At 39.8% G+C, this 24,072-nt stretch overlaps 1 protein-coding gene across 1 annotated transcript in view; it reads left to right on the top strand.

Annotated features, from left to right (window-relative positions):
* Positions 1-24,072, top strand: part of LOC126088413 (multiple epidermal growth factor-like domains protein 8) — a 333,556-nt gene that overhangs the window by 76,100 nt on the left and 233,384 nt on the right. Inside the window, exons 7-8 of the mRNA XM_049906553.1 lie at positions 6,940-7,221; positions 16,695-16,832. Of these exons, the coding sequence (XP_049762510.1) occupies positions 6,940-7,221; positions 16,695-16,832 (420 nt within the window). The remainder of the gene's footprint in view (positions 1-6,939; positions 7,222-16,694; positions 16,833-24,072) is intronic.

The following is a 24,072-nucleotide window of genomic DNA, read 5'->3' as shown; positions in this document are numbered from 1 at the left end:
TGCACGGTTCAGAAAAGCTGAAAGAAGGATCCAGATGGTGTAGGCTGCGAAGCAGTCATTGAAATGAAGAACGTGGGGTTGGGAAGCATGCTTAGCAATTGGGTGATCCAACAGTTTCTTGGCCACAGTTGGTTGGTGGTCACTTATGTGGACAGACAGCTTATTGTTTGTCATGCATATGTAGAATGCAGCACAATGGTTGCAGCTTAGCTTGTAGATTACATGATTGGTTTCACAGGTAGCCCTCCCTTTGATGCGATAGGTGATGCTTATCATTGGACTGAAATAGGTGGTGGTGGGAGAATGTATGAGAAAGGTCTTGCATCTAGGTGTAGTACAGGGATATGAGCCTTTTGGCAAAGGGTTGGATGCAGGGTTTATGTAGGGATGGATGAGGATATTGTGTAGGTTTGCTGGTCAGCGGACTACCACTGTGGATGGGGTGAGAAGGATAGTGGGTAGAACATTCCTCATTTCAGAGCACAAAAAAAAGTAGTCAAAACTCTGGCAGAGAATGTTGCTCAAGTCATGGGTGGTATTGGGTCATGAGTGGAACGCTCCTCTGTGGCCAGACGGTGGGAGGTTGGGAGGTGGTGGGCGACTGGAGAGATAAGGCATGGATAATCTGTTCGTGTACAAGGTTGAGAGGGTAATTATGGCCTATGAAGGCATCAGTGAAGCCCTTCGAACTTTGAGAGGGACTGCTCCTCACTACATATGCAGCAGCCACAGGTTGGTAGGCTGTATGGAAGGGACTTCTTGGTATGGAATGGGTGGTAGCCATTGAAGTGGAGGTATTGCTGGTGCTTGGTACATTTGGTATGGACATAGATATAGATACTGATGTAGCCATTGAGGAAGGTGGCTTGATGGTTTGAAGAGGACTAGGTGAAGCAAATGGGGGAGATGATGTTTGGGTTCTGGAGGAATGTTGTTTGGCTTTTTATCCTAGTACATTCTTGGACTCAACTCTGTTAGTAATATGATTCTCTTCATTTAATAATAAATGACACTGGTTCAAAACGGTTACTTTCAAATTGATAATAAATGACACTGGTTTAAAACAGTTATTTTCAAATTAAACACTGTGTTTAAGATTTACTGATTTTATATATCTTCTCATATGTATGTATGTATCCCCTCATAAGTTTGTATTCTCTTCTTGTCTAAGCTGTTTATTGCCCATGTTCCACTTCCATACGTGGCTACCTTCCGTACAAATACTTTAAGAAAAGACTTCCAAATGCTTAAATCAATATTTGATGTTAACAATTTTCTCTTCTTCGTAAACATTTTCCTTTCCATTATCAGTCTAAGAGGTCTGTTCTCCAGAACTTTGTCCACAAAATTTTTTTATGCTTACCTTTTACTTATTGTGCATGGTCTCCTTTGAAATGCTCTCCTCCACAGTAGATACACTGCTCCCAATGTTGTTTGCACTTCCAGAAAAAATCTTGATACGCCCCTTGCTGGATCGCGCAAAGCGCTGCCTGCATTTTTTTTTTTTATCTCATCTATCATTGTAGATCTTCGTCCTTTCAACAGGGTTTTCAACTTTGGAAATAAAGAAAAGGTCCACAGGAGCCAGGTCTAAAGAGTACGGAGGATGAGGCACCACGTTGATTTCATTTTTTGTGCAATAGTCTTGCACCAACAGGGATGAAAGTGTGGCTGCGTTATTGTGATGCAAGAGCCATGAATTTTGTCACCACATTTCAGGCTGTTTCCTTCTCGCATTTTCCCGCAGGCATTGCAACATGTTTCAATAGTACCCTGTGGCACAAATTCATGATGAATTAATTCTTCAAAGGTCTTGCAAAACCTATCCTGACCCATTTGAATATTGAACCTTGGTCTCAACATCATAACCATAGACCCACATCTCATCACCAGTTATAATTCTCATTAGGAACATCTTGTTCTCATTTGCATGATTTAAAATCTCTTCACAGATTGCAAGGCAAAGGTCTTTCTGGTCTGACTCATGGGCCTAGGGACGAACTTGACGGCAAGATTCTGTGGCAGGATTTCATGCCATGATGCAACTGAAATGTTACATTCTTCTGTAATGTCTCAGACAGTCAGTGTTTGATTGGCATGCATAATTTCGTTGATGTTCATGATGTTAGTGTCATTGGTAGATGTTGAAGGGTGCCCTGAACGAGGGTCATGTTTAACTTCCGTAAGACCGCTTTTAAACCATGTGAATCATTTGTAACACTGAATATGGCTGAAACACTTGCCATCACAGGTTTCCTGCATCATTTAGTGTGTCTTGCAAGGATTTTCTTGAGTTTCACACAAAATTTAATGCAGACGCATTGCTCCTCTAGCTCTGCCGTCTCGAAATTCACAAACTGTGCTGCACAACATTCTGCTCAATACGGCACTGAACAATAACTAAGAGACATAGAACAACGAACCTTCTGGCAGTTACACAGTAAACACAGATGTATGCAAGGATGTCAACTGCATTTCGCTCCAACACACCATTGACATGAAACTACGAATTTTCTGGAATTATTTGAATAGACCTCATACATTTTATATCTTCTCTTTTTCAGGTGGCATCAGTTATTTTGCTGCCTGAGTAGCAAAACTCATCTGCTACTTTCAGAGTCTCATTTCCTAATCTGATTCCCCCAGCAAACACGTAATTTAATTAGACTACATGCCATTATTCTTGTTTTGCTTTTTTTTAATGTTCATCTTACATTGACCTTCCAAGGCAATATCCATTCCAAATCCTTTGGTGTCTCTGACAGAATTACAATGTCATTGGCAAATCTCAAAGTTTTTATTTCTTCTGCCTGAACTTTAATTCCTACTAAAAATTTTTATTTGGTGTGCTTTACTGCATGTTCATTTTATGAATTGAATAGCATTGGGGATAGGCTACAACCTTGTCTCACCCCTTTCATGGTCCTCAACTTTATAACTGCTATTTGGTTTTTGTACAAGTTGTAAGTATCCTTTTGCTCCTAGAATTTCAAAGAGAGTATTCTAATCAACATTGTCAAAAGCTTTCTCTAAATATACAAATTCTTTAAATGTAAGTTTGCTTTTCCTTAACCTATCTTCTAAGATACAGCGTAGGGCCAGTATTGCCTCGCTTGTTCCTACATTTCTCTGGAATCCAAACTGATCTTCCCTAAGGTGAGCTTCTACCAGTTTTTGCATTCTTCTGCAAAGAATTCATGTTAGTATTTTACAAAAATGACTTATTAAACTGATAGTTTGGTAACATACACCTGCTTTCTTTGGAACGGGAATTTTTATGTTCTCTTGAAGCCCAAGTGTGTTTCACCTGTCTCATACAGCTTGCTCGACTGATGGAAGAGTTTTTTCATGGCTGGCTCTCCCAAGACTGTTAGTAGTTCTAATGATGCAGCATCATCTATTCCCAGAGTCTTGTTTTGACGTAGGTCTCTCAGTGCTCCTTTAAATTTCTCTCATAGTATCCTATCTCACATCTCATCTTAAGCTATGCCCTCATTCATTTCAATAATAATGTCTTCAAGTTCATAACGAACATAAGTTGTGCAATGTTCAAAGAAACATGTCACAATATGAATGGTACCAAATGGCTCATTAAACAGATGTGTATCACTGTCTACTGCTGAACAGGCGACACTGTGGTACAGATTGATTTCAATAGATCTTTCCCCTCTTCCCCCCCCCCCCCCCCCTCCCTCTCTCCGAAACATGCACATGCGCGCGCACACACACACACACACACACACACACACACACACACACACACACACGAACACGAACATACACAGTACCATGTATGTCTTATTTATGAGATTGAGTGTCCCCATGTGACATGAGTATTTAGTATTTATTATCAGATATCTCATTTACTTTTGATTTTAATTCTGTCAACATTAATCTGAATTTTAAGCAAGTTTTGGTTTTTTACCGAAAAATTTTTGTAATACCTTGTGCGCTTAACAAAACCAAATTTTGGTATAACCAACATAGACTGATGATTTTTAATCATGTGATTCTTTGCATAGTTTTCTCTTAATTTTGAAAGTAACATAATGATATATTGCAGCGGATATCAGAGTGACATTTAGGCAGGTATTGCTATACATTGTGATTTAACAGAACGTAACTACGTGAAATTTAATCATGACTTTCCTTAGCTCAAACAAAAACTACTAAAAATTTTCACACACTTGGTAAACTTGCACAACATTATAAAAATTGTTATTGCTTTTTTTTTTAAAAAAAAAAATGTCATTGTATATGCAATTGATGTACATGTGTATTTACTTTCAGATAAGAAAATACAAACAATACAGGAAATTACACAAATTGACATGAATTCCTTTCTCCACAACTTCCCTTCTCTGTTCAACCACAAGTCTATGGTTACTTAGGTATCAATTGATTTACAGATATTTATACCAAGCAAAATGATTATGTTTATTACTCACCCACTTTAGTCCACAGTAATGCTCTCCTTTTTCTTGTTCTCTTTCAGTTCCTTCTTTGTGTTCAACACTCGTATCATTGCTCAAATTGGTCTTAACATGCTCCTCCTTCTAGTTTCATAATTTCAGTGATGCCAGACACATGTTTCTGAAAATATTAACATCTTTGCATTGCTGCTCCCTGTAAAGATGATATATTGAGTTGCGACAGGCACAATGAAAAGACTACTATGCATTAAGCTTTTGGGCAAAGCTTTCATCAGAAAAGGATACACACATGCATTCGCACAGGCAAGCACACCTCACACACACATATGACTGCAATCTCTTGCTGCTGAGGCCAGGCTGTAAGTGGAACACATTGAACGGGAGCAACAATCTGTAGTGGAGTGGGGAAGGGTGGTGGGGGTGGCATAGCAGGGAAGGATGGTGCAAGAGGAACAGTGTGGCAAGAGGAAACAGTGCTGCCTGGTGGAATGTGCAGGGAGTAGAGGTGGCAGCAAGGTTACCTGATGCAGGGGTCTGTTGGGGTGGGAGGGAAGTGGAAAAAAGTGAGTGGAAAGAAGAAGAGCAGAGAAGGGGAAAAGATGGGTGGGTGCATTGGCAGAGAACAATGCACAGCGAGGGTGAGGGATCGTGAGTTGGCAGGAGATGATAGGGCAGAGGGACAGAAACTGTTGGGTGGACGGTGTGGGAACAGTAGGCTACTGTAGGTTGAGGTCAGGATGATTTCAGGGGCGGAGAATGTCTTACAAGGATAACTGCCATCTGCACATTTCAGAAAGGCTGGTTATGGGGTTACAGATGGCCCAGGTCATGAAGCAGCCATTGAAATCAAGCAGGTTATGTTCAGTTGTATGTTGTGCAATAGAGTGGTACAGCTTATTTTTGTTCTTGATCACAGTTTGTTGGTTGCCATTCATCTTGGTGGAGAGCTGGTTGGTAGTCACATCATTATAAAACACTTAGCAGTGGTTGCAATAGAGCTGGCACATGACATGGCTGTTTTCACAGGTAGCCCAGCCTCTGATGTGGTAGGACAAGCCCGTAACAGGACTGGAATAGGAAGTGCTGGGTGGGTGTATTGGGCAGATCTTGCTCTTGGGTTTTCCACATGGTTTGATCTCTGTGGCAATGGATTGTATTTGGGAGTGGTGTAGGTATGGACTAGGATGTGGATCAAGAGTAGGTGACAGAACACCACTTTAGGAGGAGTGGGAAGGATCTTGGGTAAGATTTCGCTTATATCAGAGCATGATGATAGATAATAAAAGTCCTGAGGAAGGATGTGGTTCAATTGTTGCAGTCGTGGATGGTACTGGATGACGAAGGGGGTACTCCTTTGTAGCTTCTTTCTGGGGATGGTGGAGGGGTTTGGGGTGTATGGGCATGTCACAGGAAATCTGTTTGCAGACCAGATCTGGTGGATGGTACCTGTCTGTAAAGGCCTTTGTGAGACTGTCAGCATACTGGGCAAGGGAGCTGCAGATATGCCATCTGTGTGTGGCTAGGCTGTATGAGAATGATTTTTTGATGTGGAAGGGATAGCAGCTGCCAAAATGCTGATACTGTTGGTGTTTGGTGGGTTTACTGTGGACAAAGGTGTGGATGGAGCCCTCTGAGAGGAGGTGGTCAATGTCCAGGAAGTTGGTATGCTGGGTTGAGATGGAACAATTTAAGTGGATGGGAGAGAAAGGCTTGAAATTATGAAGGAATGAGTATAGGGTGCCCTAGCCCTGAGTTGAGATCATGGAGATATCATTAACGAACTGGAACCAGATCAGGAGTTTTTGGTTTTGGAAGGATAGGAAGGTTTCCCCAGTACGGCTGATAAACAGGTTGGCATATGAGGATGCCATGCAGATTCCCATTGCTGTGCTCCCATTGCTGTGCTCCCTTCAAAGGAGGGGTAGTTGTATATTAGGACATAGTTAATAAGGTGTCTGAGGAATGAGGTTGTGGGTTTGGAGTCTGAAGGACATGGGAGATGTAGTGTCCAATAGCACCAAGATCATGGGCAAGAGGGATGTTCATGTATTTAGTGTGGAGCATTGGTGAAAGAAGTGGTTGGTATCGTTCATATGGGAAGCTACATTTTGGGCTTTTAAGTTGAAGGTGTTTGCCAGTATTATGAATTTGCTAGGTATTTTATGAATGTATTATTTGCCAGTCCAAAGGTGAGCTAAGAGAATGTGTTTTTCTTTTTTTCTTTGCCATTAATTTTCCCTTTCCATGCTGCTCCTGTGGCGGACACTGTATTATGTACTCCTGCACATTGGTGCTTGAGTTATTTACCAGTGCCACATAATTCCTCACATCTTCATTTATTCTATTCAATGTACTTTAATTAATGTGTAGTGATTTTTTGATTTTTTAGAAAGCAGTTTTTTAAAGAAGTGAAATGAGCTTAGAAATGTTTAAACTTTGTTGTGCGCTGCTTTCTTTTTCTTTATAGAAATAGGTACTGAACTAAGAATGTTTGTTATTTCTGCAGATAATCCAGAAGATGAACAGTGGTCTGAGATACATGCACGTGGTGGAAAGGAGCTAGATGTCCGAATGGTTGCACATACAACTGTATACCACCCACAAACAAACTCTTTGATTGTCTATGGAGGCATTGTGGTAGGTGTTGCTCGTTTCTCAAAGCTGAGTGATAGAATGTTTTCCTTTCAACTGGATAGCAAGCATTGGTCAGAGGTTCATTACCCTCGGGCCCATCTCCGTGACACCTATGTTCCACGGGAGAGAGCATTTCATACAAGCACTATTATAGGTATGTTTAATCTTATATGTTGGTCAAGTTCATACATATTGTTAAAATATTTGTTGTATCGTATTCAGCTAGAAACTTAGATAATAATTATTATTCAGATTGTATGTTCTGTGTAGATTATTTGTCGTTGCAAGATATTTGTTATTTGTAAAAATGTGAATATATAAATATTTATCTGCAGTGAACTGTCCTCATTAAGTGTCTGAATAAACTGTGATGTTATTGGAAATCATACTGCCCCTACAGATATTTCTTTCATTGCATTGGTAGATTATCAAGATGTTTTCTTTCTTTTCTATACATTCAAGAGAATGGAATAATGGTAAGAAGGGAGATGTTAGAGAGATTAAGACGGGGAGAGATCGGTGAGAAGAATGAGAAGAAATTAAGATCAATTGCCCATAGAATACATGTGAGAAAAGAATTCCTGAAGTGAAATTCCAAAAGGAAGGACTGATGGAACAGAATGGAGCAAAAACACCAGTGAACAATAAATGCATGTAAAGCTAGAGACTGTGAGATAGTTAGAAAAGAGCAAAAATTGTGGAAAGATGGGTAGAATATTTTGAAGACATACTGATCATGATCCTAGATATTAAGACGTCTGTTGGAGCAGGAGCATCATTGCACGAGGTAGAGTCAGACATAAACTGATTGATAATATGCAACTGTCATAGTTGGTGTAGCCTTAGAACTTACAAAATACGGTACTCATCCCGTAATATGCGAAACACATGCACTAATAACCAACATGTGGGAAAATGAAAGCTAGGCAGAATTTTGGAAAACTGGTGTAATGTACCCTATGTATCACAAAGGAGAAAACTTAACTGTAGAGGTGTAGCATTACTAAGTAAAACATGCAGGATATTTACAGAAGTACCGAACGAACGGATAAAACAGTTCACCGAAATATCTTTGAAGAACATCGGTGTGGTTTTGTGACAGAGTTAGGAGGTCTTGGACAAACTGTCACCAGACAAATGCCATAAAAATTACGAATGTAGCACCAGTCTATACTTTCTTTTTGTTGATTTTTAACAAGCATTTCATAATGTTAACAAACATCATATGAAGCACCAAAAGAACTGGACATCTGTGGTAGAATGTGCTTCAACTTTGCAGTTGGAGTTAAACAGAGCAATTGTATCTTTGCAGTTCTGTTTAATCTATAGCTTGATCAGAGTAACAAACTGATTGATAACTAGTTGTTTACATGGCAGCTATTAGAGGAACATTCAACCAGGGAATTAACTTGATCATGTCTTTAGACTAGTTGAATAACATGGTTATTATCTGGTTGACATAATTGACTCATAGTGGCTAACTATCGTGAGCTGTTGTTGTCATGTCCCATGAATAATAAAACATTGTAAACAATTGTGTATGTGCTAGTCTTTTACTCTGTTACACTGAACAAATAATAATAATAATAATAATAATAATGCTATTGAAACTAGTCCTTCAGCAATGTAAAGTTGTGTTGCAGCTTCCCAGTAGCCATGTCGTCTTTTTTCAACTGCGTGGAAGCTGTGCAAACTGTTTTAAACCCTGTGTGTGATGATAATATGAGATACTCACCAACTAATGTGTACAAACCGGATACATGACCTATAATGGAAACTTGCTGATATTTAAGACCTATTTAATTGTAAGAACAACCAGTTTTTACATGTGGGTTGGAAGTGTGACCCCTGTCACAAGCAGATGTTAACAACCTAAAAGCATTTGAATGAAACTCCCTACAAAAATTTATGGGTATGTGAGAAATGCTTTGGTTTGAAGACTAAGAAGTTATAATGCAATGCAGATGAACATAATTATTTTAAGAGAAGGAGAAATGAACAGTTTTCAAAGATTTTATGACATGAATTTCTGAATTTAAAATATGTCATCCCCCTTTGCCTAAAAATGTTTTAGTGAGTGCACAATAGCTTCACTGCTGAGCGCCCAAAACGCACACTCGTCACCACTGTACGTCTCAATTTCCTGCCAACTCCAAACGTATCATTTCATTCTTTGTACAGATAATGAATTATGTTTTCACCCACAAATACATCCCTGTGAGTGGATATATAGACAGAAATCTGTGACTTGGTCATGAAACCAGATATCAGTACTTACATTCTGTCCCAATAGTGGCACTTAGTGTACCAATTCAGTTGCTACTAATCAACAGTCTTTTATGTGGGCATATCGACTAACCACCCATTGAGCACATCACCAGTAACTTCAATAGCTACTTTACAATCTGCACCATTTGGAACCACCTCCCACCCAACATCAGATTCCCTGAATAGTATGGAAACTCTTCCTCCAACGCATATTCTTTACTTCTAAAGCCTCACTTGCCTTGATCTCCAAAGATACCTGTCTACAACCTCCCCACCACCACCTCTGCTAAACTTTTTAGACACTGCTTCTCTCGGACACAAGTAATGCCTAAATCGTTTGTCTGAACAGTAACAGACTTTTTCCTTGATAAATGTTTATTAATATGAGCAACAACTCTTTGTTCATAAATTATGTGATAGGTTATTTTAAATATCTTCCATATTTAATGTGAATGGCCAACTTCTGAAAAAAAATACTCATTGTGGTAAGAGACCCAATAAATTGTAAATTTCTGAGAGATATTTTATAACTGATTGAATGTGACACAGCTGGAAACTTGCATAGAGTTACTGATTGATAATACAAGTGCAGACTTATAGCACTCATCTTTGGATTAGAACCAAACTACTTACTTTCATTTGTCATACATCAACAATGTTGAAGTAGATATGTAGTGAGTAGCTTTCTATCCTTACACTATTGTTGTGACTTCATTCTGGATTTCCCATTGTTTGAAGCACTCACTCGCATTCATCAGAATGTGTGTGTGTTTGCGTGTTTGCATACCTAAATTCTAGGTATTTATGGAGTATTACTTAAATTAAGTAGTGAGTCTATGGTTGGGAGATATCAGCATGGAACAAATTTTTAATATGCCTTTGTATTGTATCATATTGTAAATGACCTTCAGCAAATCACTCCAAAAATGCTGTGTGCCACATGGTGCAACATGGCCGCAAGGTATGATATGTGCTGCATTTGCAGTGGCGAATTTGTTGAGTGCTGATGTCCTGCTACACAAACTTCAGACACAAGCTCCAGACTCTCCTACACATGTTTGTACCATTAACAAGCAGTAGTGTTTTACTTTTCTGACAAATGAAACAGATCACCCTGTAGGTTGAGGCCCCACCATGTGAAATACTTGTTTAGTAGGAGCTGGTAACTAGCAAGTATCCAAAAGGAACACAGAAGTTTTCTTCAGAGTCTTTCATACAGTGTTCATTGCACATAAAACACTGCAGTTAATTCATTCAAGTCAGTACTGTAGATAATTGGTTTTACCTCTAAGAGGTTATACATTCATATCAAGAAGGAGAGTATTATTATTATTGTACAGAAAGATACTTGATCTAGAGCTACACAATTATCTGACTGTATTAATCAGCTACAGTTAACTCTTAACACAGTTTCTACCCCTCCTTCCATATAATGTTGTTTTCTCTATGTATAAAAAAAGTAAGCATTCACAGTAAAACTGTCATTTAAAACAAGACTATGGTCTTTGTGCATTTGATTTATAATTTTAATTTTGTTTATTTGCTAACACAAATATTTTTCCCATGGTGGTTTAGATGCTCACTGTACTCAATGTGCAAATTTTTCTCTATCAGATTAATATCTATTACATTTTATTTTGTGTAAATGGAATATAGTACCATATTTACTCAAATCTAAGCCGCACTTTTTTTCCGGTTTTTGTAATCCAAAAAACCGCCTGCGGCTTACAATCGAGTGCAAAGCAAGCGGAAGTTCTGAAAAATGTTGGTGGGTGCCGCCACAAGTAACTTCTGCCGTCAAATATATGTAGTGCTACACAGGCATGCTTTCTAGGCACAAAGATAAATACTGGTGCCAAAACCTCTGCGTCAGTAAATAAATTTAAAAAAAAAAGGTGGAAGAAAAGCTTTTTTTCTCCGTCCCGAGTTTCGACCATCGCATTTTCATAGATTATCCAACGAAGTAAATACAAATTTCGTATTGTTCATCTTCGAATGTAGCAGAATTTCAATGTACTATGAAAATCCGACTGGTGAGACTGTTTGGGATGTTTGTCAGTATGGCCAACTCTACGTTCTGAATTTTTTCCTACCTGTGAAAAGAGATAGTTGCCAATAAGAACCTGATGAAATGTGAATCACGTGCAGTATTCTCTTCACCATAAGAATAATACGAATATAAACATTTTGCCATGTATTCTTTCGTGTTTGCTGCTATCTCATTTAAATCCTGTCTGCCTAAGAAACTACGAAATTAGAGTGAGACAACAGCAAACGCGGAAGAATATACGTATCATGTCATGTTTATATTCGTATTATTCTTATGCCTAATAGTGATACAGTCAGAAATGAAGCATGGCAATTGACTAGATTTTTAAATCTAAGATGACTCTAATTTCTGCTAAGCTTATGACTCGAACCAAACTACTGTAGCTGTATCGTCATTCATTCGACCTAAATTGTGTCTCATATTACAATGGACCAACTTTGTTTCGATTTGGAGGTGTGGCCTGAAACTTTTCTCTCCCCTTAAATTTCGAGTCTCAAATTTCAGGTGCGGCTTAGATTCGGGAAATTTTTTTCCCTTTATTTTGAGTCTCATTTTTCAGGTGCGGCTTAGATTCGAGTGCGGCTTAGATTCGAGTAAATACGGTAGTTTAATTTTATCATTAGTTTTATGGATCTCTTTGTTAACACGTACATTAAAGATCATATCATGAGTGTGTGGCATCTTATTCATGTCTAACATGTTCTTCAAACTTAAGGAAAAGGTTAGATTGCTATTCAATATAAAGATGACAGGTTGAGTTGCCGACAGCCACAGCAAAAAGCGTGCACACATGACCGCCATCTCTGGCAGCTCGGACTGGAATGCAAATTTTCAATTGAGTCATATCCACTAAAATCTTGCTGGGTCTCTTGTGAACATATGATTTACATGTATGCAGGTTTTTAAATGTTTTTCTGGGAACTATCTTAGGGTACAGCCAGTATCACAGTGACTTTCAGTGTGTTTTCAAGTTACATGTCATTTTGTTATAGCAGTCAGTAGATTGAGTAGATTTCTGTGTATGTTCCGTAGTGTGTTCTCCGTGTTCAATTTTCTCACATTTACAATATATAACTTCACTGGCAGGAATTAAGAAGTTGACTTTTCTCAGAATGTTATATATACAAGGTGTTACAAAAAGGTACGGCCAAAATTTCAGGAAACATTCCTCACACACAAATAAAGAAAAGATATTATGTGGACATGTGTCCGGAAACACTTAATTTCCATGTTAGAGCTCATTTTAGTTTTGTCAGTATGTACTGTACTTTCTCGATTCACCGCCATGATTTCATACGGCATACTCTACCTGTGCTGCTAGAACATGTGCCTTTACAAGTACGACACAACATGCGCTTCATGCACGATGGAGCTCCTGCACATTTCAGTCGAAGTGTTCGTACGCTTCTCAACAACAGATACGGTGACCGATGGATTGGTAGAGGCGGACCAATTCCATGGCCTCCACGCTCTCCTGACCTCAACCCTCTTGACTTTCATTTATGGGGGCATTTGAAAGCTCTTGTCTACGCAACCCCAGTACTAAATATAGAGACTCTTCGTGCTCGTATTGTGGACGTCTGTGATACAATACGGCATTCTCCAGGGCTGCATCAGCGCATCAGGGATTCCATGCGACGGAGGGTGGATGCATGTATCCTCACTAACGGAGGACATTTTGAACATTTCCTGTAACAAAGTGTTTGAAGTCACGCTGGTACGTTCTGTTGCTGTGTGTTTCCATTCCATGAATAGTGTGATTTGAAGAGATGTAATAAAATGAGCTCTAACATGGAAAGTAAGCATTTCCGGACACATGTCCATATAACATATTTTCTTTCTTTGTGTGTGAGGAATGTTTCCTGAAAGTTTGGCCGTACCTTTTTGTAACACCCTGTATATATATAACAGAGGGAAACATTCCACGTGGGAAAAATATATCTAAAGACAAAGATTCTGTAACTTAGCAAATGAAAGCATTGTTACGTTGATAAAGAGGAAAAACACACAAACACACACACAGATTTCAAGCTTTCGGAACCCACGGTTGCTTCGTCAGGAAAGAGGGACGGAGAGGGAAAGACGAAAGGATGTGAGTTTTAAGGAAGAGGGTAAGGAGGCATTCCAATCCCGGGAGTGGAAAGACTTACCTTAGGGGGAAAAAGGGACAGGTATACGCACACGCGCGTGCACACACACACACACACACACACACACACACACACACACACACACACACACACACACACACACAGACACAAGTAAAAATATTCAAAGGCAAAGAGTTGAATATGTCTGCTTGTGTCTGTATATGCGTGGATGGATATGTGTGTGTGTGTGCGCGAGTGTATACCCGTCCTTTTTTTCCCCCTAAGGTAAGTCTTTCCGCTCCCGGGATTGGGATGACTCCTTACCCTCTCCCTTAAAACCCACATCCGTTCGTCTTTCCCTCTCCTTCCCCCTTTCCTGACGAAGCAGCCGTTGGTTGCGAAAGCTAGAATTTTGTGTGTATGTTTGTGTTTGTTTGTGTGTCTATCGATCTGCCAGCGCTTTCTTTTGCTAAGTCACATCACCTTTGTTTTTAGATACATTTTTCCCACGTGGAATGTTTCCCTCTATTATATATATATATATATAGAGACTATATATATATATATCTGCTTGTGTCTGTATATGTGTGGATGGATATGTGTGTGTGTGCGAGTGTATACCCGTCCTTTTTTCCCCCTAAGGTAAGTCTTTCCGCTCCCGGGACTGGAGTGACTCCTTACCCTCTCCCTTAAAACCCACATCCTTTCGTCTTTCCCTCTCCTTCCCTCTTTCCTGATGAGGCAACAGTTCGTTGCGAAAGCTTGAATTTTGTGTGTATGTTTGTGTTCGTTTGTGTGTCTGTCGACCTGCCAGCACTTTCATTTGGTAAGTCACATCATGTTTGTTTTTTGGTGTGTGTGTATATATATGATTGAATATAATAGAAGGAAACATTCCACGTGGGAAAAATATATATATATTTGAGGGAAACATTCCACGTGGGAAAAATATATATATATATATTAGAGGGAAACATTCCACGTGGGAAAAATATATCTAAAAACAAAGATGATGTAACTTACCAAACGAAAGCACTGGCATGTCGATAGACACACAAACAAACACAAACATACACACAAAATTCAAGCTTTTGCAACCCACGGTTGTTTCATCAGGAAAGAGGGAAGGAGAGGGAAAGACGAAAGGATGTGGGTTTTTAAGGGAGACGGTAAGGAGTCATTCCAATCCCGGGAGCGGAAAGACTTACCTTAGGGGGAAAAAAGGACAGGTAGACACACACACACACACACACACACACACACACACACACACGTCCATCCGCACATACACAGACACAGGCAGACATATGGTCTTTAGATATGTCTGCACACATGCGGACGGACACGTGTGCGCGTGAGCGCGTGTGGATACTCGTCCCCCCCCTAGGCAAGTCCCCCCGCTCCCGGGACCGGAACGACTCCCCTCCCCTCCCCCCAAAACCCACATCATCCCCTCCCCTCCCCGCCCGATGAAGCAACCGTGGGCTGCGAAAGCCCGAAATTTGTGTGTGGGTTTGTGTGTTTTTTGCCTCTATCAACACACCAACGCCCCCGTTTGGTAAGTTACAGCATCTGTGTTTATTTACATATATAAGAACAATGATGATGATGCAACTTACCAAACGAAAGTGTTGGCATGTTGATAGAGACACCAACAAACACAAACACACACACAAAATTCAAGCCCCCGCAACCCACAGCCGCCCCACCAGGAAAGAGGGAAGGAGAGGGAAAGATGAAAGGATGCGGGCCCCAAGGGAGAGGGCAAGGAGCTGCTCCAATCCCGGGAGCGGAAAGACCCACCCTAAGGGGAAAAAGGGACAGGCATACACTCGCGCACACACAAACACATCCATCCGCACCTACACAGACACAAGCAGACACATGTAAAGGCAAAGAGTTTGGGCAGAGATGCCAATCAAGGCAGAAGCACAGAGGCAAAGACATTGCTGAATGCCAGATTGCCGCCGCCCACACCTCACCCACCACCCAACTACACCTCCGCCCCCGCACCCCTGCCCCGACCTACATCTCTGCCCAAACTCCCCGCCCCCACACATGTTCGCCCGCGTCTGTATACTCGCGGATGGACATGCGTGCGTGTGCGAGCGCATACCTGTCCCCCCTCCCCCCCCAAGATAAGTCTCTCCGCCCGGGAGCGGCACTCCCTGGACTGGGGGGGGGGGGGAGGACGGGTATGCACACGTGCACACACGCACACGTGTCCGTCCGCACATGTGCGGATGCTGGCGGGCATATGTAAAGACTATATGTCTGTGTGTGTGTGTGTGTGTGTGTGTGTGTGTGTGTGTGTGTGTGTGTGTGTGTGCGTGCGTGCGCGCGCGTTCGTGTGTGTGCATGCGAGTGTATACCTGTCCTTTTCTCCCCCTAAGGTAAGTCTTTCCGCTCCAAGGATTGGAATGACTCCTTACCCTCTCCCTTAAAACCCACACCCTTTCATCTTTCTCTCTCCTTCCCTCCTTCCTGTGAAGCAACCGTGGGTTGCGAAAGCTTGAATTTTGTGTGTATGTTTGTGTTTGTTTGTGTGTCTACTAACATGTCAGCACTTTCGTTTGGTAGGTTACATCATCTTTGTTTATGCATAATCATAATATGCTTTAGCTTTTTGTCTGAGAAATTTAAGAGGTAGAGGTAGAGGTAGAGAGAGAGAGAGAGAGAGAGAGAGAGAACAACAGTTCATTATGAAGAACATTGTGAGAAATCCTGAAGTTGTATTTGGTGATAAATGTCTGTTAAGGTCTTAGTGAGTTAATGAATTTTGTGATTCTTCAGCTTCTCCCAGTATATTTCCTAAAAATAGTTGATTGGTGAAAGGCTGGATGCCTCCAACATGCACAATTTTTTGGCAGGCAGTCACATTGCTATCGTCAAGTGTACTTACGAACTGACCTCTTAGGGACCACCGTGGCACTTTTCTCCCCCCACTCCCCTTTCTGATCTACCATTCTATTTTGTTGTACATGCCCAGCATCTCTTCTTCCATTTCTCCCATTGACAGTTTACCCTGTCCTAGGTTCATGCTCAGATAAGTGTGCTGATGGCCCCACTATTGTTCCTCCACCTGCCCCTGAAGTCAGTTTGTTGTGGGATACCTCGTTCTTGATTGTAAACATTGTATACATCCTTTCATTCTGTTCTTTTTTCCCCTTTTCTCTCTTCTATTTCCATTTACTTACTTTATTACTAATTTTGTTTCAGGAAATTATCTGGTTGTGTTTGGAGGATATTCTCATCGCCATAACAAAGAGGAAATTTGCTATGACAGTCACATGTACTTATACCATCTGGGCTGTCATACTTGGGTTAGCCATGATATTTTAGGCGTGAGTGACAAAGGTATACAAAATTATTGACTTAATGTACTAACCTAATTCGTTTGCTTATTTACCACTAAATTTTGTATGATTTCATAATATTTACTTCAGAATTCAAGTTTACTTTTACATCTGTAGTTACTCTCCATGAGTTGGTTCTTCCAGTCCGTGGAGGAGAGGGTATAGTATGAATATCATTTGTCCTATCCTGTTTTATTCATACATGATGCACAATTAATAATATCTCCACATTCACTTTATTATATGCCTTAGTTTCTATGATTCTATTGTGTTATGTAATCATTCTGTAGTTTGTAACAGTACATTCCTATACTTCCCATAAAGATGACTTTCCATATTTTCATAAGCAGCAGTTAGCTATTGCTCTTAGTAGGATTCCACATTATGTATAACCAATTCTGTGCAATATCTTCCATTGGAGCACTTTTCTGTAATAGTCTAATGCTTATTAAACAAACATATCACAAATTGTAGGACTTTTCCTGGAACCTTACAGTATCATTGGCAATTGTGACATTGTACAGATTCTAAGTAGATAAATGTTACTCTAGCAATAGCCACATGAGAAAATTTCAAATTAGCCAACAGCTTTTGTAGATGAGTGAAATCACACAGAGGCTCTTGCATACTTGCTCATTATGATATAAAATACCAAAAAAGAAATGATTTTAATCATTTGAATGAAGAGTGTATATTTGAAAGCTGTTGTATCGAGTTGAGGCACCTAAATGTCATAGTAGTTTCTAGTGGCACTGAAATACAAGAAAAACAGGCATTTCACTGAGTATGTTCGTCATTATAAAGCTTTATTTAAAAAGAGTGGTGAAGGCAGCCAAACAATTGGCAAACAAGAAGTTCATTGTGCAACATAAAAGTAAGGCAAAAGAATTGTGGTCTGTTGTCAAATCAGTGTTAGGTGTTAGAGTTAGCTGCATGATTTGAGGCATCATGTCACGGATTCCATGGCCCTTCCCGCCGGAGATTTGAGTCTTCCCTCGGGCATGGATGTGTGTGTTGTTCTTAGCATAAGTTAGATTACGTAGTATGTAAGTTTAGGGACTGGTGACCTCAGCAGTTTTGTCCCTTAGGAATTCACACACATTTGAACATTTGAGTTTTGTTAGAGTTAGTAGTAATGAAATATCTAAGATTAAAGTAGTGATAGCTTTATTGTAAAGCCGGCTCAAATATCAAATATCAGTGGAAAATATTATATTATCCACAAAATACAACAACTCTGCTGGACAGGGTGGGATACCCACTAAAGTGATTAAAACAGTGTGTGGCACAACTGCACCCTCCCCCTCCCCCCCCCCCCCCCCAATTAAAATATTCAATGAGTCTTTTCAACAAGGGTGCTTTCCCAATGTTTTGAAGTATGCCAAAGGCCTTTGTTCAAGAAAGGGTCGAGGGAAGACAAGGGAAATTATCAGTCTATTTCTATTCTTCCTGTCCTGTCAAAAGTATTAGAGAAAGTAACTGGAAATCAGATCAAAAACTTTATTGTAAAAAGTAATATTATTATAAGTAACCAATTTGGATTTCAACTAGGATAAAACACTTTAGATGCAGTGAATAACTTATTGAAAAGATAGACAATCATTGGATCAGAGGAGTAACGTTGCAGGTATCTTCTGTGATCTCACAAAAGCAATGCAAGTACTAGCAAATTCCACTGATTTGAGTACATGAAAAATTACTTATCACAGTTATTTTGAATTTGTCATTAGGTATGCGATAATTTTCTGGGGAAGTTCAAATAGTGAATCTCGAATACTGAAACTGCAAAAGAAGAGTGTCTAATACTTGTGTACTCACAGTAAACAGTCTTTTTGCTCATAATTTCGGAAACTACAAATACTGACTGTTCCCTCCATCTACATTTATGAAATTATAATGTTCCTAGACAGCAGACAAAAATTATTCAAGGAGAATTGTTTTAACCATACGTATAACATAAGAAATGAAAATAATTTTATGCTAGCCACACACCAGTTGAAATTACATGCACAGACTCCACGGTATATGGAGATGACAATATATAACAAGTAGTTAATGAGCAAAAACATATTTAATAGGAAGCCAGAAATTTTAAAAACGAGGCTACAGCAGATTCTGTGAGAGCAATGCTACTATTCAGTAGGAGAATTCATACAGGATGAAATGATAATTTGAGCAAGGGGTAATTAAGTGTTAAATTTTATTGTATGTATATATAACAAAATTGCATTATTATTATGATGCTTCTTGTTAACATCATCTGTTCTTTGTTCATGGTGAAATTTTACCACAATTTGGTGTGTCTCCTGTACCTGAATCAAATGATTTAGATCATGTATGTTATGAGACAAATAAACCACAATTCACTGTTCTTTGCAAACAGCGCACATTTTAGAAAAGTTGTATAGTCAATGAATTCAAAATTAAAATAATTATTCTGATTTGTTTTGCTCTGAAGAGTCACACTAACATATTTGGCTAACAAGACTGCCTTCTCAAATTCACCACCACTGTAGTGCTCAGAAGTGATCAGTACTTTTCATATGTTCACATTTTAAATTGCATTGGCAGGTAGCTGTGGTCATTGTAAAGCTCCATGACAAGTAGTGATGATGTATTATAAGAAGGACTCTGTATTTACAAATGTAGATAACAACTTTCTTTGAAAATACACATATTTTCAAATAAATACTGAGTTACCAATAAAAGATAAGTAGCAGCAAATTAATATAGCTGAGGAAATTGAGAAAATTATATTGTCTCAAGCTGTAATCCATACATTTAGGCATAGAGGTTAGAGTCACTGGCTTGTGGGCTATGGGTCACTGGTTCAGACAACTGACAGTACCTTAGTAATTATCAGTCCTGGAAGTTTCTAGAAATTTCTTATGTTTGAAATGTTTGTATATTTTGGAATATGCAACATTTATGTTAACAGCAGTACATTTCATCCAAGAGCTCAGTTCTCTTCAGTCTGTATGTTGGTGTTTATACTAAATGTGTTTTCAATGCTAAGCATTGGAATTCATTGATAACCTTGCTTTCAGATTTATACTTGATTGTAGAAAGTTACAGCTAAACCAGTCCTAGAAAATAGCCTCACATTTAATGAGGTTTCCCAGTCAGGGTAGAAAGTAGATCTTAAAGAGGAACATTAGAAATGGACATGCGAATGTGATAGAGAAACATGTGACCATTGAAGAACACAGATAACATTTCACGTACGATATATATTGGAATTTTCAGAATGGTGCACAAAGCCCGTTCAGTGATCGGGATCTCATCAATGTCATCATCGATGGCCGACCTGTCCAGCTACTAGTCAACTCAGGGGATTCTTTTTCTGTAATGTCAAATGCTTATCATCACCAGTTCAATAGGACAGTGTTCCGTGATACAAAAGAGATTGTGCGCTGAAGGTCACAAATGGGACATTCCGACTAGAACGTGAATTGCAATAGTAATTATTAACGCTGTCAGTGACTGAACACAGTCCTTTGAATGTGTCATTTTAGCAGAATGTAGTCATTGTCATATACTGTGGAAGATCAGAGCTCGAGTTTGACAAAGCTACTCCAACAAGCACACACAATGAATATTGCTTTGGACAGTTGTTTGCTGTTGAAGATGTTGTCATCCCACTATCATTAACAAGATAAGTTCCAGTCATCAGTCTGGGCGCCCAGTTAAACTATGAAGCTGTTGTCACCTCCGAAAAGCTACTCAGACTCACAAAATAAATGTACATATCAGCAACAATTGCAAGCATTACGGATGGCTAAGTGGAACTTTGGATCATTAAATTTCAGCCACAACTCATCACTAAGGGTAAGTGCGTTGGAACAGTGGAACTAGTCCAAGATGGGCAGCTCAGTACCATTGATGAAAACCAAAAGAGGTGACACAATGGTTAGCACATTGGACTTGCATTCAGGAGGACGACAGTTCAAACCACGTTGGGACATCCTGATTTAGATTTTCCGTGATTTCCCTAACTTGCTTCAGGTAAATACCGGGATGGTTCCTTTGAAAGGGCATGGCTGACTTCCTTCTGCATCCTTCCCTAATCCGATAGGGCCAATGACCTTGTTCTTTGATAACGTCCCCCAAATCAACCAACCACCCATGGATGAAGAATTGTGCTCCACTACCACTATAGACAATACAGTGAATGAAGCTACTATTGACCTGCCAATAGGATCTGGCCACACCAAGGAACAGTGTTGTCAAATGTTAGATGTTCTGTATCAATTCTTGGATGCTTTCAAATTCAGAGTGAAGAAAATACAGACCAAATGGTCCATAGTAAAACACTGTATCAACATTGGGGATCATGCACCAATTAGTCAGCACTCGTATAGGGTGTCACTGGCTGAATGACGCATAATTTGGCAGGAAGGATAAGATATGGCAAGATGGAGTGGTTGAATCTTCGGCGAGTCCTTGGTCCTCTCCTGTGGGCATTGTGAAGGAGGAGGATGACACTCGTCATTTTTTGTTGTCAACTACCAGTGACTGAACAAAATCACAAAATCACATAAATGCTGTACATTGATGACACCCTAAACTGCTTGAAAGGAATGACACCCTAAACTGCGTGAAAGGAGCAAAGTATTTCTCAACTGTGGACTTGTATGAGGTACTGGTGAATCGAAGTTGATGAGACTGACCAGGAGAAGATTGCCATCATCACCCTTGACAGCCTTTATGAGTACAAAGTTACGCCATTTATACTATGTAACATCCCAGCCACCTTCAGATATAAGATGGTCAGTCAGCTTCGACATCTTAAATAGACAATGCGTCTTTGTCACCCAAGAAATAAAAATCTTGGGGCATGTAGTTAATGGAAATGGAGACCACCTCAGTCGAGAAAAAATAAGGGTAGTCATAAATTTCCCAACTCCTCGGAACATTCAAGATGTGCCAAGTTTTCTCCAACTGTGCTCGTACTACTGGTTATCCATGGATCCATTATGCTGTAAGTGACCCCTGCAATGTCTGCCAATGATGGAAGCACATGTTGCAGTTGTCTGTGGGACATCTGATACTATTTCCCCATGCTGCAGTGCCATACCAGTGAATTGCAGGGAGATGCCAAATATTTCTGGAACGAGGTACAAGAAAGATCTTTCTTTGTCTTTACAGAGACACTAACATCATCTCCAATTCTAGTATTGTATGATCAGCATGCTGAGACAGAATGTAATATTGACATTATCAGTTATGGAATAGGTCCAGTTCTAGTACAGAGTCAGGAAGGAGCTGAAAGGTAATAGCTTATGCTTTCAAAGCTCGCATCCAAGTCCGAGATGAGGTATTCCACAACTGAAAAAGGGTGCCTTGCAATTGTTTGGTCCATCAGTAAGTTCTGTACATATTTATTTGGCAAACCATTTACCACTCTGCAGGACCACCTTTTTCTCTACATTGGCTTAGTTGCCTGAAGGATCCATCATGTCAACTGTCAGGATGGACACTGAGGCTTTCTGAGTAAGATGTCACATTTGTATACAAAAACAGATGGAAGTGCAAAGGTGCTGGCTGCACTTCAAGGAATCTTTTGGGGGAACAGTGACGTGGATAAAATCTGTCATTGCTGCATTAAATGCTGCTGAATGGTGGGGAGATCCAACATTGTTGAAACCTTGTAAGCTGTGAAGGAGAAACTGATCTAAAGAGCTTTCTAATTAATAGATAGAACATTGTGTGAAAGAAACTATGATCTGATGGAGTGGAAATAGTTGCTAATCATCTTTGGCCAGCTACCTACAATGCTCCAACATCTGCTCACCTTGGGTTTGGGAAGACTCTAGACAGAAGCAGATGGAGGTATCATTGGCCAAGTCTCTATGGATCCATTATGCTGTAAGTGACCCCTGCAATGTCTGCCAATGATGGAAGCACATGTTGCAGTTGTCTGTGGGACATCTGATACTATTTCCCCATGCTGCAGTGCCATACCAGTGAATTGCAGTTTATCAGTTGTGGATGTTCCCATAGTTGACAAACAGAAATTGATCATAATAGTGTGCACTTAGTATCTCACCTGCTATGCTGTCACCAAAGCTGTATTTACTTCCAGTACTCTGGAAATGTCAAGCTTCCTTGTAGATGATGTCATCTTGAAGGAAGAAGAACTCTCAGAGATGATCTCTGATTGTGGAAAAACTTTCGTCAGCACAATTTTATATTGTGACATCACCCACAGGATGACAAGTGCCTGCCACACTGAAGTATGGTCTAACAGAAAGCTTCAGTAAGACATTGGCAGATATGCTCTTGATGTACATTGATGTCAAATGGTGAGATTAGGATTGTTTCCCTGATGTGACATTCAGATTTAACACAGCAAAGATACTACAGGCTTCACACTGTTCTTTCTGCTTCAGGATTGTGAGGGTGAAATGACAATGGATTCACTGTTTCCATTTCAGCTGGACGATATTCAGGGTCACTATGTGAAACACTTCATCACCAGGAAAGTAGGCACAACACAACTGGCTCATATACGGACACTGGATGCCCAGTAGAATGACTGAGAGCACTATAAAGGCATGCATTGGCTTTTGAGGTCTATTGCAGAAGACTTAGTACGAATTTTTAAGCTTGTGGGGAAAATGGGACTATAGAAAAAGTTACTTAAGTCATTCATTGCTTGTTAGACAACACATACAAATTTAAGGATTTTGACCAAGTTCAAAAACATCGACCATGTTCTGTGTACAAAGCCCTGCTACAGTCCTGAGCCACAGCTCATTGATGGGGGTGCTTGTTCATGGACAATTAAGACTCATTCAACAACAGTGAAGCTTTGACAGCAACAGTGAAGCTTTGACAACAGGAGCTACCTTCGATGCTATTCGTAATGAAGATGATGTGACAACTCAATCAGAAAATGAGGATCTGCCAGCCAGCATTGCCGTTCAGAGGACTATTGATGAGATCTAGTTTTTGGGTGCTGTAATTGACTTTAATGAGAACTTCTGAAACAATGACTCACTATTTTTCCACTAGAGGGAGCAATGTTGTGAGCTATATTGCATACAGCTTTGTGTAATTATTAAGTGTCACTGGCTGTCATACTGAGAGTCACCAGTTCAAAACCCAACAAGCAGTAAATATATGCTGTTAAATAATTATCATATCTGGAATTTTCTCTGCGTTTCTTATGTTTGAAATATTTATATGTTCTGGAATAGTCAGTGCTTGTATTTGTCTGTTCTGGAACATTTAATGTT

The sequence above is a fragment of the Schistocerca cancellata genome, chromosome 6 (assembly GCF_023864275.1).
Source record: "Schistocerca cancellata isolate TAMUIC-IGC-003103 chromosome 6, iqSchCanc2.1, whole genome shotgun sequence".
Lineage (NCBI taxonomy): Eukaryota > Metazoa > Arthropoda > Insecta > Orthoptera > Acrididae > Schistocerca > Schistocerca cancellata.
Note: the sequence above shows the minus strand (reverse complement) of the source record. Positions and strands in the feature narration are given on the sequence as shown.